General features: G+C 46.9%; 1 protein-coding gene across 1 annotated transcript in view; it reads right to left on the bottom strand.

Annotated features, from left to right (window-relative positions):
* Positions 1–15,276, bottom strand: part of FDXR (ferredoxin reductase) — a 197,760-nt gene that overhangs the window by 52,155 nt on the left and 130,329 nt on the right. Inside the window, exon 10 of the mRNA XM_069200092.1 lies at positions 11,912–12,083. Coding sequence (XP_069056193.1) covers positions 11,912–12,083 — 172 coding nt within the window. The remainder of the gene's footprint in view (positions 1–11,911; positions 12,084–15,276) is intronic.

Raw genomic sequence — 15,276 nt, forward strand, 5'->3', positions numbered from 1 at the left:
CAGCCGCCCTCCAGGGGGCCCCTTCAGCACAGCACCTGCCCTGAGTGAGTCTGGAGAGGGGGCTCCTCCATGTTCTTTGCAAAGGGGCACCCTCCAGTTTCGTTACGTCACTGATTGCCACTGTTGTTCCTGACACTGAACAAAACTACTTTGTGTGCCAATATGCTCCTTGTGGAAGAGAAGAATGCGATCACTCGCAGTAAAGCCAGCCGAAAGAGAGAGAAATAGAAGTTTAATAAAAACAAAATGTCTTTGTTAACACCAGACCTAATTAGGGACCAAGACCCACATGTAGGTAGCTTTTTGCATGTCGCAAACAGCGACTTTCGCTGTTTGCAACGTGCAAAAAGCACATTGCGATGCACAAACCCAGTTTTGCGATTCAGTAACCTGGTTACCGAATCGCGAAACGGGTTTGCGACTCACAATTAGGAAGGGGTGTTCCCTTCCTAATTGCGACTCGCAGTGCAATGTAGGATTGTTTTGTGAACGCGGGCGTAAGCCAATCGCAGTTTGCACCCATTTCAAATGGGTGCTAACACTTTCACAAAAGGGAAGGGGTCCCCCTGGGACCCCTTCCCCATTGTGAATGTCACTGTAAACATTTTTTCAGAGCAGGCAGTGGACCACTGCCTGCTCTGAAAAAATGAAACTAAAAAGTTTCATTTTTCGTTTTTGTAATGCATCTCATTTTCCTTTAAGGAAAACGGGCTGCATTACCAAAAAAAAAAAAAAAAACTGCTTTATTGAAAAGCAGTCACAGACATGGTGGTCTGCTGTCTCCAGCAGGCCACCATCCCTGTGAGGGCTGCCATTCGCAAGGGGGTCGCAAATTGCGACCCACCTCATGATTTTTCATGAGGTGTGCATTTGCAATTTGCACTTGCGAATCACAGATGGTGTCAGGGACACCATCCTACATTCGGATTTGCGACTCGCAATTTGCGGGTCGCAAATCTGAACCTACCTACATGTGGCCCCAAATTCTTAAAGAAAGTCACAAAAGTGCACCCATGGTATATGTCGTACCCCTATAAAATATTTGTGAACTGTATTTTAGCATGGGTAAATACGCATGTGTAGATTTTCTCATGTGAAAATCTATTGAGCATTTGCAAGTTCATTTTCCCTCCAGCCACTTTCTTCCCAACCCTGGAAGAAGTTCTAATTCTGCCATTGTCAGGAGTAAATGTCCAACCTTTCTTATTATGGGAAAATATTAGAGAGAAGCTGGTGAAAATCTTTAAAACATGTGCAGGTTAGTAGGTTTGCAGACTCAAAGGCATTCCAGCCCTGGAACTATTGCTTACTGCTTCCTCCAGCCCCAGTATGCAGATTTGCAGAAAGGTGGAAAAATAAGGAAATTGCTACAGTAGGGATTGAAACTGCAAGTATTCAAGCCCTACTATGGTAGTAGCCCTGGAATAATCAGAGAGGCTATTATCAGAGCTCTTACATAATGAGATTGCTGCCATAATTTGGCGCCACACTACATGGCACCAAAGGGACAAGTAGATCTTTTTACAGGACAAGTAGATTTGAGAAGCAGCCTGTCCCGTGGACAAGTAGATATTTTAATAAATTCCACACCCCTGTATGTGTTAGAAATGGGGTTTTTGGTTGGCAGTCAGGTTACCCCCTGTCCAAGCAAAAGCCCTCACTCTAGTCAGGGTAAGTCACACACAATCCAAGATTATCCTGTGCCCACCCTCTGGTAGCTTGGCACGAGCAGTCAGGCTTAACTTAGAAGGCAATGTGTAAAGTATTTGTGCAATAAATCATACAATACCACCATATAGCACCACAAAAATACACCACACAGTGTTTAGAAAAATATATAATATTTATCAGGATAATTGTAGGTCAAAAAGAATAAAGTTGCAATGGGAAATTGCAGAGATATCACTGAAAAGTGATATAAAGTGTCTTAAGTCTTTAGAATATAAACAAAGTCTCTTTCAAGCACAAGTACCTGGTTTAGAGTGGGAAAATCTCCTCAGAGGGCCACAAAAGAAGAGGTGCATGGAAAAAGGGTGTGTGCGTCGATTTCTCCTCAGCACACACGGACTTGCGTCATTATTTTCCATGTGGGGAAGTCGTGTGTCGTTTTCCGGCGCGTGGACAGTCTCTTTTCGTGGATCGCGGGGATTACCAGATGTCCCGGGTCTGTGCGTGGATTTTCCTGCTTGTTTTCCGGCTGCGCGTCGTTCTGCATGGCTGCGCGTCGAAATTACGATCTCACGGCAGGCGTCGCGTTGATTTCTCCTCTAGAGGTCGGGCGCCGTTGTCCTTGCAAAGCCGTGCGTCGGATTTTCGGTCGTCCCAAGAGCGTCGCGTCGATCAGCGTCGGCGTGCGGCGTTTTTCTCGCCGCGGCACAAGCTGTGCGTCGAAATTTTCGGCGCACGGAGCGTCCAAGCGAAAGAGGGAAGTCTTTTTGGTCCTGAGACTTCAGGGAACAGGAGGCAAGCTCTATCCAAGCCCTTGGAGAGCACTTTCACAGCCAGACAAGAGTTCAGCAAGGCAGCAGGCCAACAGCAAGGCAGCAGTCCTTTGTAGAAAGCAGACAGGTGACTCCTTTGAGCAGCCAGGCAGTTCTTCTTGGCAGGATGTAGTTTCTAGTTCAGGTTTCTTCTCCAGCAAGTGTCTGCTGAGGTAGGGCAGAGGCCCTGTTTTATACCCAAATGTGCCTTTGAAGTGGGGGAGACTTCAAAGAGTGGCTAAGAAGTGCACCAGGTCCCCTTTCAGTTCAATCCTGTCTGCCAGGGTCCCAGTAGGGGGTGTGGCAGTACTTTGTGTGAGAGCAGGCCCTCCACCCTCCCAGCCCAGGAAGACCCATTCAAAATGCAGATGTATGCAAGTGAGGCTGAGTACCCTGTGTTTGGGGTGTGTCTGAGTGAATGCACAAGGAGCTGTCAACCAAGCCCAGCCAGACGTGGATTGTAAGGCACAGAAGGATTTAAGTGCAAAGAAATGCTCACTTTCTAAAAGTGGCATTTCTAGAATAGTAATATTAAATCCGACTTCACCAGTCAGCAGGATTTTGTATTACCATTCTGGCCATACTAAATATGACTTTCCTGCTCCTTTCAGATCAGCAGCTGCCACTTCAACAGTGTATGAGGGCAGCCCCAATGTTAGCCTATGAAGGGAGCAGGCCTCACAGTAGTGTAAAAACGAATTTAGGAGTTTTACACTACCAGGACATATAACTACCCAGGTATATGTCCTGCCTTTTACCCACACAGCACCCTGCTCTAGGGGTTACCTAGGGCACACATTAAGGGTGACTTATATGTAGAAAAAGGGGAGTTCTAGGCTTGGCAAGTACTTTTAAATGCCAAGTCGAGGTGGCAGTGAAACTGCACACACAGGCCTTGCAATGGCAGGCCTGAGACAAGGAAAAGGGGCTACTTAAGTGGGTGGCACAACCAGTGCTGCTGGCCCACTAGTAGCATTTAATTTACCAGCCCTATGCACATAAAGTGCACCTTACTAGGGACTTATAAGTAAATTAATAGTCCAATCAGGTATGATTCAAGGTTACCATGTTTTAAGGGAGAGAGCATATGCACTTTAGCACTGGTTAGCAGTGGTAAAGTGCGCAGAGTCAAAAATCCAGCAAAAACAGTGTCCACAAAGTGGAGGGAGGCAGGCAAAAAGTTAGGGGTGACTACCCTAAGGCTGTCAGGTCTACCATGTGTCCCCCCCAGCTGAAAGTGGGGAGAGCTACCCGACCTCCTGGGAGCTCTCATCGCTAAGGTGGAAGTACCTGGAGAGACCATCAGCATTGGCGTGGTCAACCCCTGTGCGATGTTCCACCGTAAAGTCCATCCCCTGTAGGGAAATGGACCACCTCAAGAGTTTTGGATTCTCACCCCTCATCTGCATGAGCCATCTGAGGGGCCTGTGGTCTGTCTGGACCCGGAAATGAGTCCCAAACAGGTATGGCCTCAGCTTCTTCAGTGCCCAGACCACACCAAAAGCTTCTCTCTCAATAGCACTCCACCTCTGTTTCCGTGGTAATAGCCTTCTGCTAATAAAGACTACCGGTTGATCTCGGCCCTCCTCATTTAGCTGTGCTAGGACTGCCCCTATGCCATGCTCTGAAGCGTCTGTCTGCACGATAAATTCCTGGGATTAGTCAGGGGCCTTGAGCACGGGGGCCGTGCACATGGCTTCCTTCAGGGCGTCAAAGGCTATCTGACAAGCCTCGGTCCAATTCACCAACCTAGGTTGTTTCTTGGAAGTGAGCTCTGTCAAGGGTGATACAATGGTACCATAGCCCTTGACAAATCTGCGGTAGTATCCTGTGAGGCCTAAAACGGCTCTCACCTCAGTCTGCATTCGCGGTGGTTGCCAGGCCTTGATAGTTTCAATCTTGGCCTGGAGTGGCTGCACCTTGCCACCACCCACTAGGTGTCCCAAGTACACCACGGAACCCTGCCCAATCTGGCAATCGCCAGAGGTGTCACCTGCCCCCTGGTTTGAGGCTTGTTTCCTCAGACCTTCTAGAGTGGGACATTCTTTCTGCGCCTTGCAGAATTCCTCCCTGGTGGGTCCACCCTCAACTTGCCAGCCAGCAAGCTCAGGTAAGTCACCTAGGGAGGCAATGTCTTCCCCAGTTGGCTCGGGAGCCTCCTCCTCAGGAGCCCCGTCAGCCACTGCGGGAACTTCTGGGGCCGGTTTCCCGTGCCCCTGGTCCCTCCTCTTGGCAGCTCTCTGGGCCATCGTTCCAGGCTCCAGATGCCCTTGACTTCCCTCTCGGTCAGCCATGGACCGTGTGGTCATGCAGACCCACTCAGGTAACCCTAACATCTCCAGGTGAGACTTGAGCTCCACTTCTTTCCAAGCAGTATGCTCAAGATCATTGCCTAACAGACAATCTACAGGCATGGCAGGACTCACAGCTACTTTCAGAGTACCAGAGCCCCCCCCCCCCCACTCAAAGGGAACCAGAGCCACCGGTAGGTGACTCTCGCGATTGTCAGCGACTATGACCTGGTGGAATGTATTAGGTACTATCTGCTCTGTTGACACCAGCTGACTCTTGATAGTAGTCATACTGGCTCCTGTGTCACGCAGAGCCTCCACCTTCTGCCCATCAATGGTGACCCACTGCCGGTACTTGGAAGTATTTTTGGGCATGTGGACCTTGGTCACCATTTCTCCTTCTCCCAGGGACACTAGGGAAATCTCTACCTGTTCCCCAAAGCTATTTGGGTCCATCTCCCCCCCGAGCGCTACACTAGTCAACCCAGGGGCCTGTCCGGTAGTGGACGGTGCCCTCTTGGGGCACTGGGGATCGCCTTTATAGTGACCATACTGGTAACACTCCAGGCATTTGGGGTTAGGTTTCCCTGACCTGTCATATGTCCCTGGCTTTTTCCCAAATTTGGAAAAGGAAGGGTTGCCACCCCCTCCCTGGGGATTCTTTTGGGGGCCTTTGGAGAGTTCCTTATCTGCAAGTTTATCTCCCCCCTCTTTCTTCTGTTGGAAACCCTGACCACCTTTGTGGGAGTCCCCCCCAGGTACCTTCTTGGACACTCTGGTGCTAACCCAGAGGTCCGCCTCCTCAGCAAGCTTCCTGGGATCAGTCAGCTTGCTATCTACTAAGTGCTGGCGCAACTCTGTATAAGTAGTATTAAGCATATACTCTCTTAGAATCAAGTCATATAAACCTTTATAATCAGCTACTTTGTTGTCCCGCACCCATCCATTCAGTGCCTTACTGGAGAAGTCAAAGAAATCTACCCATGTTTGTGTGGTTTGTTTGGTGCTGTCCCTGAACCTCTGACGGTATCCCTCAGGGGTCAGCCCAAACTTGGCAAGTAAAATGGCTTTCTGAAGTGGGTATGTGTTTTGATCAGGTTGATCCAATGTGAGGAGTGTATCCCTCCCCAATGGCGGTACATAACCCCACATAGCTACCCCCCATTGCCCTTCAGGAACCTCATGAGCCCTTAGTGCAACTTCATAAGCAGCTAACCATTTATCTATGTCATCTCCCACCACAAAACTGGGCACCACATTTTTGGGTATACGAACCTTCTTGTCTCCAGCAGGTCCTGTCAGTATGCTGCCACCATTATTGCTGGATTCAGACTGTCTTGCCTTGATCTCCAGCTCCTTGAGACTCAGTTCATGAGCCAACAATAGTTTCTTTTCAGCCAAAGCTCTTTCAGCTTCCACCTGTTTGGCTGCTCTTTCAGCTTCTGCTTGTTTGGCTGCCCTTTCAGCTTCTGTTTGAATCTGTTTGGCTGTTCTTTCAGCTTCAATCTGTTTGGCTGCTCTTTCAGCCTCAGCTTGTTTGGCTTCTCTTTCTGCCCTTCTCTCCTCCTGTTGAGCCTCAATTTTCAGTTTTGCCATTTGCAATTGGAACTCCCTTTCTTCTCTCCTTTCCTCTGCGGTCAGGCTTTGCACAGAGACACTGCTCCCTGGTCTGGAAGGGTGCACAATTGCAGTGGTAACACCATCCACAGATAGTGAAAATTCCTCTGAGGGGCCATTTTCTGGCTCCTCTTCCTCATCATCCTCTAAATGGGCTTCTGCCCAGGCCCTCAGCGCCACTTGAAAGTCCTCCTTTCTGGAGGCCCCTTGGGTGGGTACCCTCAATGCCCTGCAGAATCCTCTTAGTTGTTTGACCGTATATGTATTCAACTGGACTAGGTCAAAGTCCCCTGTCTAAGACCCAGTCAGAGACATGTTGAGTGAGGATTTAGTTTTTGAAAATTGTCAGGAAAAAAAACGGATTTGCAAAAAGAGATAAAAACCAAGTTGACCTTCAACTGTGGGTAGGTAGTGAAATACTTAGCTACTGTATGTCATTGCACAAATACAAGTCCTATCCTCACCGCTGATCACCAATGTTAGAAATGGGGTTTTTGGTTGGCAGTCAGGTTACCCCCTGTCCAAGCAAAAGCCCTCACTCTAGTCAGGGTAAGTCACACACAATCCAAGATTATCCTGTGCCCACCCTCTGGTAGCTTGGCATAAGCAGTCAGGCTTAATTTAGAAGGCAATGTGTAAAGTATTTGTGCAATAAATCATACAATACCACCATATAGCACCACAAAAATACACCACACAGTGTTTAGAAAAATATATAATATTTATCAGGATAATTGTAGGTCAAAAAGAATAAAGTTGCAATGGGAAATTGCAGAGATATCACTGAAAAGTGATATAAAGTGTCTTAAGTCTTCAGAATATAAACAAAGTCTCTTTCAAGCACAAGTACCTGGTTTAGAGTGGGAAAATCTCCTCAGAGGGCCACAAAAGAAGAGGTGCATGGAAAAAGGGTGTGTGCGTCGATTTCTCCTCAGCACACACGGACTTGCGTCGTTATTTTCCACGTGGGGAAGTCGTGTGTCGTTTTCCGGCGCGTGGACAGTCTCTTTTCGTGGATCGCGGGGATTACCAGATGTCCCGGGTCTGTGCGTGGATTTTCCTGCTTGTTTTCCGGCTGCGCGTCGTTCTGCATGGCTGCGCGTCGAAATTACGATCTCACGGCAGGCGTCGCGTCGATTTCTCCTCTAGAGGTCGGGCGCCGTTGTCCTTGCAAAGCCGTGCGTCGGATTTTCGGTCGTCCCAAGAGCGTCGCGTCGATCAGCGTCGGTGTGCGGCGTTTTTCTCGCCGCGGCACAAGCTGTGCGTGGAAATTTTCGCCGCACGGAGCGTCCAAGCGAAAGAGGGAAGTCTTTTTGGTCCTGAGACTTCAGGGAACAGGAGGCAAGCTCTATCCAAGCCCTTGGAGAGGACTTTCACAGCCAGACAAGAGTTCAGCAAGGCAGCAGGCCAACAGCAAGGCAGCAGTCCTTTGTAGAAAGCAGACAGGTGACTCCTTTGAGCAGCCAGGCAGTTCTTCTTGGCAGGATGTAGTTTCTGGTTCAGGTTTCTTCTCCAGCAAGTGTCTGCTGAGGTAGGGCAGAGGCCCTGTTTTATACCCAAATGTGCCTTTGAAGTGGGGGAGACTTCAAAGAGTGGCTAAGAAGTGCACCAGGTCCCCTTTCAGTTCAATCCTGTCTGCCAGGGTCCCAGTAGGGGGTGTGGCAGTCCTTTGTGTGAGAGCAGGCCCTTCACCCTCCCAGCCCAGGAAGACCCATTCAAAATGCAGATGTATGCAAGTGAGGCTGAGTACCCTGTGTTTGGGGTGTGTCTGAGTGAATGCACAAGGAGCTGTCAACCAAGCCCAGCCAGACGTGGATTGTAAGGCACAGAAGGATTTAAGTGCAAAGAAATGCTCACTTTCTAAAAGTGGCATTTCTAGAATAGTAATATTAAATCCGACTTCACCAGTCAGCAGGATTTTGTATTACCATTCTGGCCATACTAAATATGACTTTCCTGCTCCTTTCAGATCAGCAGCTGCCACTTCAACAGTGTATGAGGGCAGCCCCAATGTTAGCCTATGAAGGGAGCAGGCCTCACAGTAGTGTAAAAACGAATTTAGGAGTTTTACACTACCAGGACATATAACTTCCCAGGTATATGTCCTGCCTTTTACCCACACAGCACCCTGCTCTAGGGGTTACCTAGGGCACACATTAAGGGTGACTTATATGTAGAAAAAGGGGAGTTCTAGGCTTGGCAAGTACTTTTAAATGCCAAGTCGAGGTGGCAGTGAAACTGCACACACAGGCCTTGCAATGGCAGGCCTGAGACAAGGAAAAGGGGCTACTTAAGTGGGTGGCACAACCAGTGCTTCTGGCCCACTAGTAGCATTTAATTTACCAGCCCTATGCACATAAAGTGCACCTTACTAGGGACTTATAAGTAAATTAATAGTCCAATCAGGTATGATTCAAGGTTACCATGTTTTAAGGGAGAGAGCATATGCACTTTAGCACTGGTTAGCAGTGGTAAAGTGCGCAGAGTCAAAAATCCAGCAAAAACAGTGTCCACAAAGTGGAGGGAGGCAGGCAAAAAGTTGGGGGTGACTACCCTAAGGCTGTCAGGTCTAACACTATGTTCATATTCAACTCCGCTACAAAAAATATTCCACAGGGAAAGCATGTTCAATGTCAACCCTAATTGATATAGCAGTGGCATTACCTCGTTTATACTGTCCTGACTGCTGGAACGAGTTTTCATTAACTAACCAGCCCTCTGTAAACATATAAATGTGAATATTTTATTGAATGATGGTCGACGCCACCACTACATGATACTATGTAAACACTCAGTGCAGTCTATATAATAAAAGACAACTGTGAATAATTACTACATTTCTCCGACACAAATCTGTGATACACATGTCCTTGTGATACTGGAATGTCAGGGTGGGAATCTGCTGGGACAGAGAAAGTCCTCTGCATGGCTCTGGAGAGTGACCATCATCACTGCCTCACAATCGCCAAAGTAAGCTGTATCCTTTCAACCTTTTTCTCAGTACATACGACAAACATGCATGTGTTCTGTGGGCAATTTTGTTACACACAGACTAAAGTCCATAACTGAGCTATGTGGTCAAGAAGGGCCCACCACACACTCCCTCTTTTTCAAACATGAATATGTTCATCCCACAGGACTGTAGCGGGCTCGCAGTAGAAGCACAGCAGACCTTTTTATCTGTTGCCTGCTAGGGAGAGTGGCCTGCTGGCCGCTCCTGTGTTTCTAAACTAGGTCTGCCAGTCACCTGAAGTCAAGTCTTTTGCCCATTCATGTGGGATATGGATACTGTATGTGTGTGCCTTATGTGCGACCCTTCTAGCCATATTGGGTGCCATTATACATTAGCTCTAGCTGAGGAAACAAAGGATTGTAAGGAGAGCCCAGACAGCAGATGAAAATTTGATGGATTCCCCCAGAACATTCCAGGGACTCTTTGTAATGTGTTAGGCTGAGGAGTGTTACCGAGATGAGAAAGAAGCCCCCTTTAATGGCGCTGTTCCCTGGAAAGGCTACTTCCTACAGGTTAACAGGTAATGAAGACTGACACCCGCCTCTGCATTCTGATCTTGTTTTGAGTTGCTCCTGACTGAGACTCCACTCCACTCACCTTCCATCTCACACTGTGACGAAGACTTTGGCTGGATTTGTCTGAGTGGAATAAGCTGAAGGGCAGAACTGCTCAGAACTGTACTCGCTGACAGATGTAATACACCACAGCAGTCTACAACTTTGGTATAAAGATAGTACTGATGCTTATAGTCAGGGGGTCAACGTTTCTTTTCTGAAGTTTTCTTAAACTGCCAGAAGGAGCTGACTGAATAATACTTTGAGGGGAGAGCTGGCCAGCTATAAAGCAGGGACATAGGATGTTTCCTTGCATGAAGTAATGCCGTAAAGGTGCTGAAGCGGAATGAGCTAAAAGGCTCGCTGTATACCCAAAAGAGATTAGCACTACTCTCAGATGGTGAAATCTAGGGATTCCTAAGGTTCTACTACAGACAGACCTCAGTGCGTAACTTCTAGGAGGAAGGGTACCTGGCAACTTAAGCCTGAGCAAGTTTCCAAACATCTCTCAAGCAGTCTGATGTGCAGCACTGCAATAAATCACAAAAGTAATACAAAGCCAAAAGGTGCTACAAGAAACCAGACCACTATCTTTGTTCGACATTGAAGATATGACAGAGCATTGTGATAGAGACCAACTAAGTCCAGGAACTAAGTACTCAATTGTGATGGGGGCTTAACTGTTTGGGTGGGGGGGTTTACGGGTATGACCAAGGAAGATTTTTCAGACGTACAATTCACCCGGATACAAGCACTGCAGTCTACCTGCCACCTTCTGGACTGCTGATGGGACAGCCTCAGCTCATCTGATATCTGCCTGGCACTCCAGATCCCAGTTTGTTGAACTAGGACAAGCATGCTGTTCGTCAAACATCAGAAGTCTGCAACATACCCTGCAAGCAGCGCTGATCCATCAAGGATGCAGAGACACAAATGTGTGGCCTTAGCTAGATTTTATCAGACACCAAAAAAAAGGTACTATGTGCTGTAAGGGTGCCACATACTTTTGGAAAGTGAAGAAAATACAGGAGAGCTGGACGCCATTCCAACCACACTCATGCGTACTACTATTTCATGTGTGATTTACAGTAACATACTTTGAAGTGTAAGCACTGGCTAGGCAGTCCATTATTTACTCATTTCAGGGGTTTGTTGATTTCTGAATCTCTAACCCCACAACACCTACTTGACCTTAATCGTTGCTACCCTGATGGACAAGTGCTACCCCGGTGTACTTTGTGCTCAGTTTTGGGTCCAACAGTTAAGTCACACCTCAAGACAATATTGGTATACTGGTCAGATTGATATAACCAGAACCCATAATCTGGATTGCTCAGGACCCCTGAAATGTGTCAGAGGTCTATGTTTGCCAGGGAGTCACATTTCTCCTATAAGAAAATTACATCTTGCACCACCAATGTAATTTAAAATCTTTGCATACTGACAAACGTGTTTATAAAGCGCAAATCACAAATTTGCCTTAATGTAACCTCCTAGTTACATTCACTGGATGTGACCCTTTCAATTGGTGCCCTAAACAAATACTTACATTTCTTATGAATTCTTTTGTAGCAGAGGAGTGTGGTCTTTTTTTGTCAGTTTGCTATTTTGGTCTTATTTCAGGTGGTGTCTTTGATAATGCTACATAATATTCTAGCCTGTAAAGGAGATCTGATGCAGGTTCCCAAGACCCCACTTTCTTCAAACTTTGCAGTAAAGGCCCAAAGGTAAAGGGGCGGTTAAGAAGCAGAATGAAAAATAAATATGGTCTTTTCCAAATCTACTTTCCTACAGTCTACAGGATTGTTTAATGAATAAAACCCCACTTAATCTTTACTTTCACCGTTGTACACAAACACAAAATCTTTACTGAACCAGGAAGGCCTCTTAACCACCTTCCAATCTCCCACAGATGATTAAGAGAAATACACACAAGTACTACTGAGAGGTACTGACCTGGGGCTCCATGTACTCTGCCCAGGGTGTTGGGAACTATTCCCTGCTTGCTGTCAAAGGGCACAGAAGAGGCAATCGGGAGACTCTTATACCCAATGCTGCTCAAAATCAGTCCAGCATCCAGGTCCTCAAATTTCTCTCTGGGTACCGCCAGTGCAGAATCACCTGATCCCTCCAGGAATAAAAGAAGGGTTAAAAAGAAGATAAATGGGATAGGGCAACCATGTGTGTGCCAAGCTCAGTGGAGATAATAAATAGGATGGTGAGACACAAAAGTAAGCTTTACAAATGCAATTCGTTCATAATATAAACAAACAAGCTCAGAGGCAAGACCATGAGGAAAGAATAAGAAGCAAAAGTAAGAGTGGGCATGGAGTTCAGAGAAGATAGGTAAACACAAAGAAAAGAATGAAAGGAAAGGTAAAAAATTATTATATAGAAGTAAAATGATGTGGAAGAAAAAAGGGGGGAGGCAGATATGGAGAACTGGCCTTTATGGTTAAGAATGAGAAAAGAGATATGAAGGAGGGCTGAAGAGCTGATGCTGAGTCGTAGGCCGGGTTACCGGAATTATACAGCAGTGGAAGACCAAAATATGTGGCCCAGATGACTAAATTAGGTGGCAAGAATACCCTAATTATGCAGCATATTTAGGGACACTCTTTAGTATTATCACTGCATTGTAGGATCTTCATTGATAGTCATAAAAGTTTCAGTGATGTTCTGCTGTCTACATGAACCCTTAGCACTTATATATATATATATAGAGAGATCACCTTACATACACAGTGGGAGAAGTCTATTTCTTCATGGAGTGAATGACAACACCCTATAGCAGTCTACCCAAAAATATTATTTTTCTGGGGAAAAAAAACAACAGCTTACTTCTGATAACGTCTTTAATACTACATTTCAGCAACTTAGGCACAAGAGAAGACCTGTGTCGTTAAGAACTCCAGAATATTTCTATACACATGATGCCCTGTACTGGCAGTTTGCCTCACAAACTCATTTTCTTTTTTTCTGGCTCTCTGAAAAAGATGTGAGTGTACATATGAGGTTTTGAAACCTTATATTAATGGAAATACTTGTTTTAAAAACCAAAGGGGGTCATTTTGACCTCAGCGGTCTTTTTTAAAGACCGCCGAGGGACCGCCGTGCGGAAGACCGCCAGTGGTGGCGGTTTGCTGCTCGGCCTATTATGACCGTTGGCAGCTCTCTGTCCTTTTACGGACTGAGAGCTGCCAACAGCCATACTGGCGGGAGGCGGGGAAGTGGAGGTTGCTCCACCTCCACTGCCACACCAACAGAACACCGCCCAGCGAATCACGTCCTGTGATTCGCCGTGGCGGTGTTCTGTTGGCGGTGTGGTGTTGGCGGAGTTGCCCCCATGGCTCCAGTCCCCTCCCGGAGGATCGTCGGACCAGGTAAGTCGATCGTCCGTGAGGGGAGGGGGGTGGGGGGTGTTGTATGTTGTGTGGGTGCATGTGTGTATGTAGAGGGGGTGTGTGAGTGCGTGTATGCTTGCGGGGTGTTGTGTGTATGGGAATGAGTGCGTGTAAGTCTGTGGGTATGTCTGTATGGATGTGTGCGTGTATGTTTGAATGTGGGTGTGCGTCTCTGACTGTGTGTGTGGATGTGGGCATGTATGTCGGCGTGTGTGCGTGTAAGTGTGTAGGTGGTGCCTTCGTGCGTGTTGTGTGGGAATGGGTGATGTGATGTTTGGGGTCGGGGCCCTGCCACCTTTGGGGGGTGGCAGGGGTGGTGGGGAAGTAGGGGAGGGGAGGGAGTCGGGGTGGGGGTGGAGGGTGGGGGAGACCCAGGTCTCCAGCCCAGCGGTTGTCTCCCCCCTGGCGGGCGGAACGGAGAACCGGCGGATGACCATGGCGGTTATTCCACAAAGTAAGACCGCCAGCCTGGTGGCGGTCTTACCGACGGTTTTCTGCCTTCCGCCAGGGTCATAATGACCCCCACAATTCCTGGTTCACTCAACATCCATTTCAACTGGATATTGAGTTATATAATGTCTGCCAAGCACAGAGAGGGCAGCAAACTTTAGAAATTCTTGAAAACATGAAAGTAGACGTAGAGAGGAAAAATAAAAAAAGACTGGAAAAAACAACCTCTCATAAGTCTCTGCCTAAACTATCAAGCTCCGACAAGGGCCCCTCCAGAGGGAGGTCCTCAGAAAAAAGTGAAGTGAACACTATCATCTAGCACATCATCATTCTAAATCGACACCAAGTCTATGTTATCTACTCCCACATGTTCATGGTCAGTTTTGGGGTTAACATCATCCCATCAGAGGCATCAAGAAAGATCTACTCTCTTCTCATCATGAAACACACCTTTAATGTCAAAACACCTGATGTTCAAAAGCAGACCAACATCAACATCAAAGCATCACTGGTAATCCTTATCGCCATTGTTTTAAAGAAGAGACGCTTTGTCGTCAAAACACAAAGTCTACAGTACCTGCAACACCATCAAAAAGTTGTGTATTTTGGCAAAAGCGCCTCAGATAACGAGGAAATTATGTCAAGAGTAATCACTCATCTAACAGTGGGTTTACATCATTCTGCAGTGTACATACCATTATGTTCCCAATCAATGGTGTGATTTTTAATTTCTTCAACCCACTCATTTATTTAGACACCAATGGCAAGCCTGTCTTCATTTCCAGCCAAAAGTATGAGGCCACCTATAACACCGGACTTTCAACCCTTCATTCGTATAATGTCATGATGACCCTCTTCAAGAAAGGCTTCAACCTTTAAATTTGCCTCCAGCAGGAATGGAGTTACAGACAACCTTTATGTCCCCACAGTGGCTAATTCTACAGTGAAAGAAGAGTTCACATGGAGATCACAGTTTCCATTTATGGACACTGATACTGCTCTCTTCTCGTACACACCTACATCTTTGCCAGCATCTCCAGCACATGCTTCTCCAGTGGATTCCAAGATGTTCTAGCAAGAGGTGCATCTAAACTGAATATTCCAGTGAAAACCTGTAAACCAACAGTGCCAGTCATCTTAGAGACTTTACCAACTTGTGCAACTCCAAGTTCACTCCTCCCTCTGGTCCCTGGCCTTCAAGACACTGCACTGCAATTTCTGACACTAGCAGGCAATACAATCTGCCATCCCAAGACTTTTAAAGAAACACAAAGCTCCTCAACAGGAGCCAAATTTCTTAAAATGTTATTCCAAGCTTGATTCTATAATTGTCATATTTGTCAAGTGTAAACATGCACCAGTCCCTGAATCTTTAGCCACTTCTGAGAAGGAGAGCAAGAAATGGGGTTTGGCAGGCAGAAACGTTTGTGGCAGAGCAGGAGTACATCTTAAAAATGCTAGTACTAC

Source organism: Pleurodeles waltl, chromosome 7 (genome assembly GCF_031143425.1).
Source record: "Pleurodeles waltl isolate 20211129_DDA chromosome 7, aPleWal1.hap1.20221129, whole genome shotgun sequence".
In the NCBI taxonomy this organism is placed as follows: domain Eukaryota; kingdom Metazoa; phylum Chordata; class Amphibia; order Caudata; family Salamandridae; genus Pleurodeles; species Pleurodeles waltl.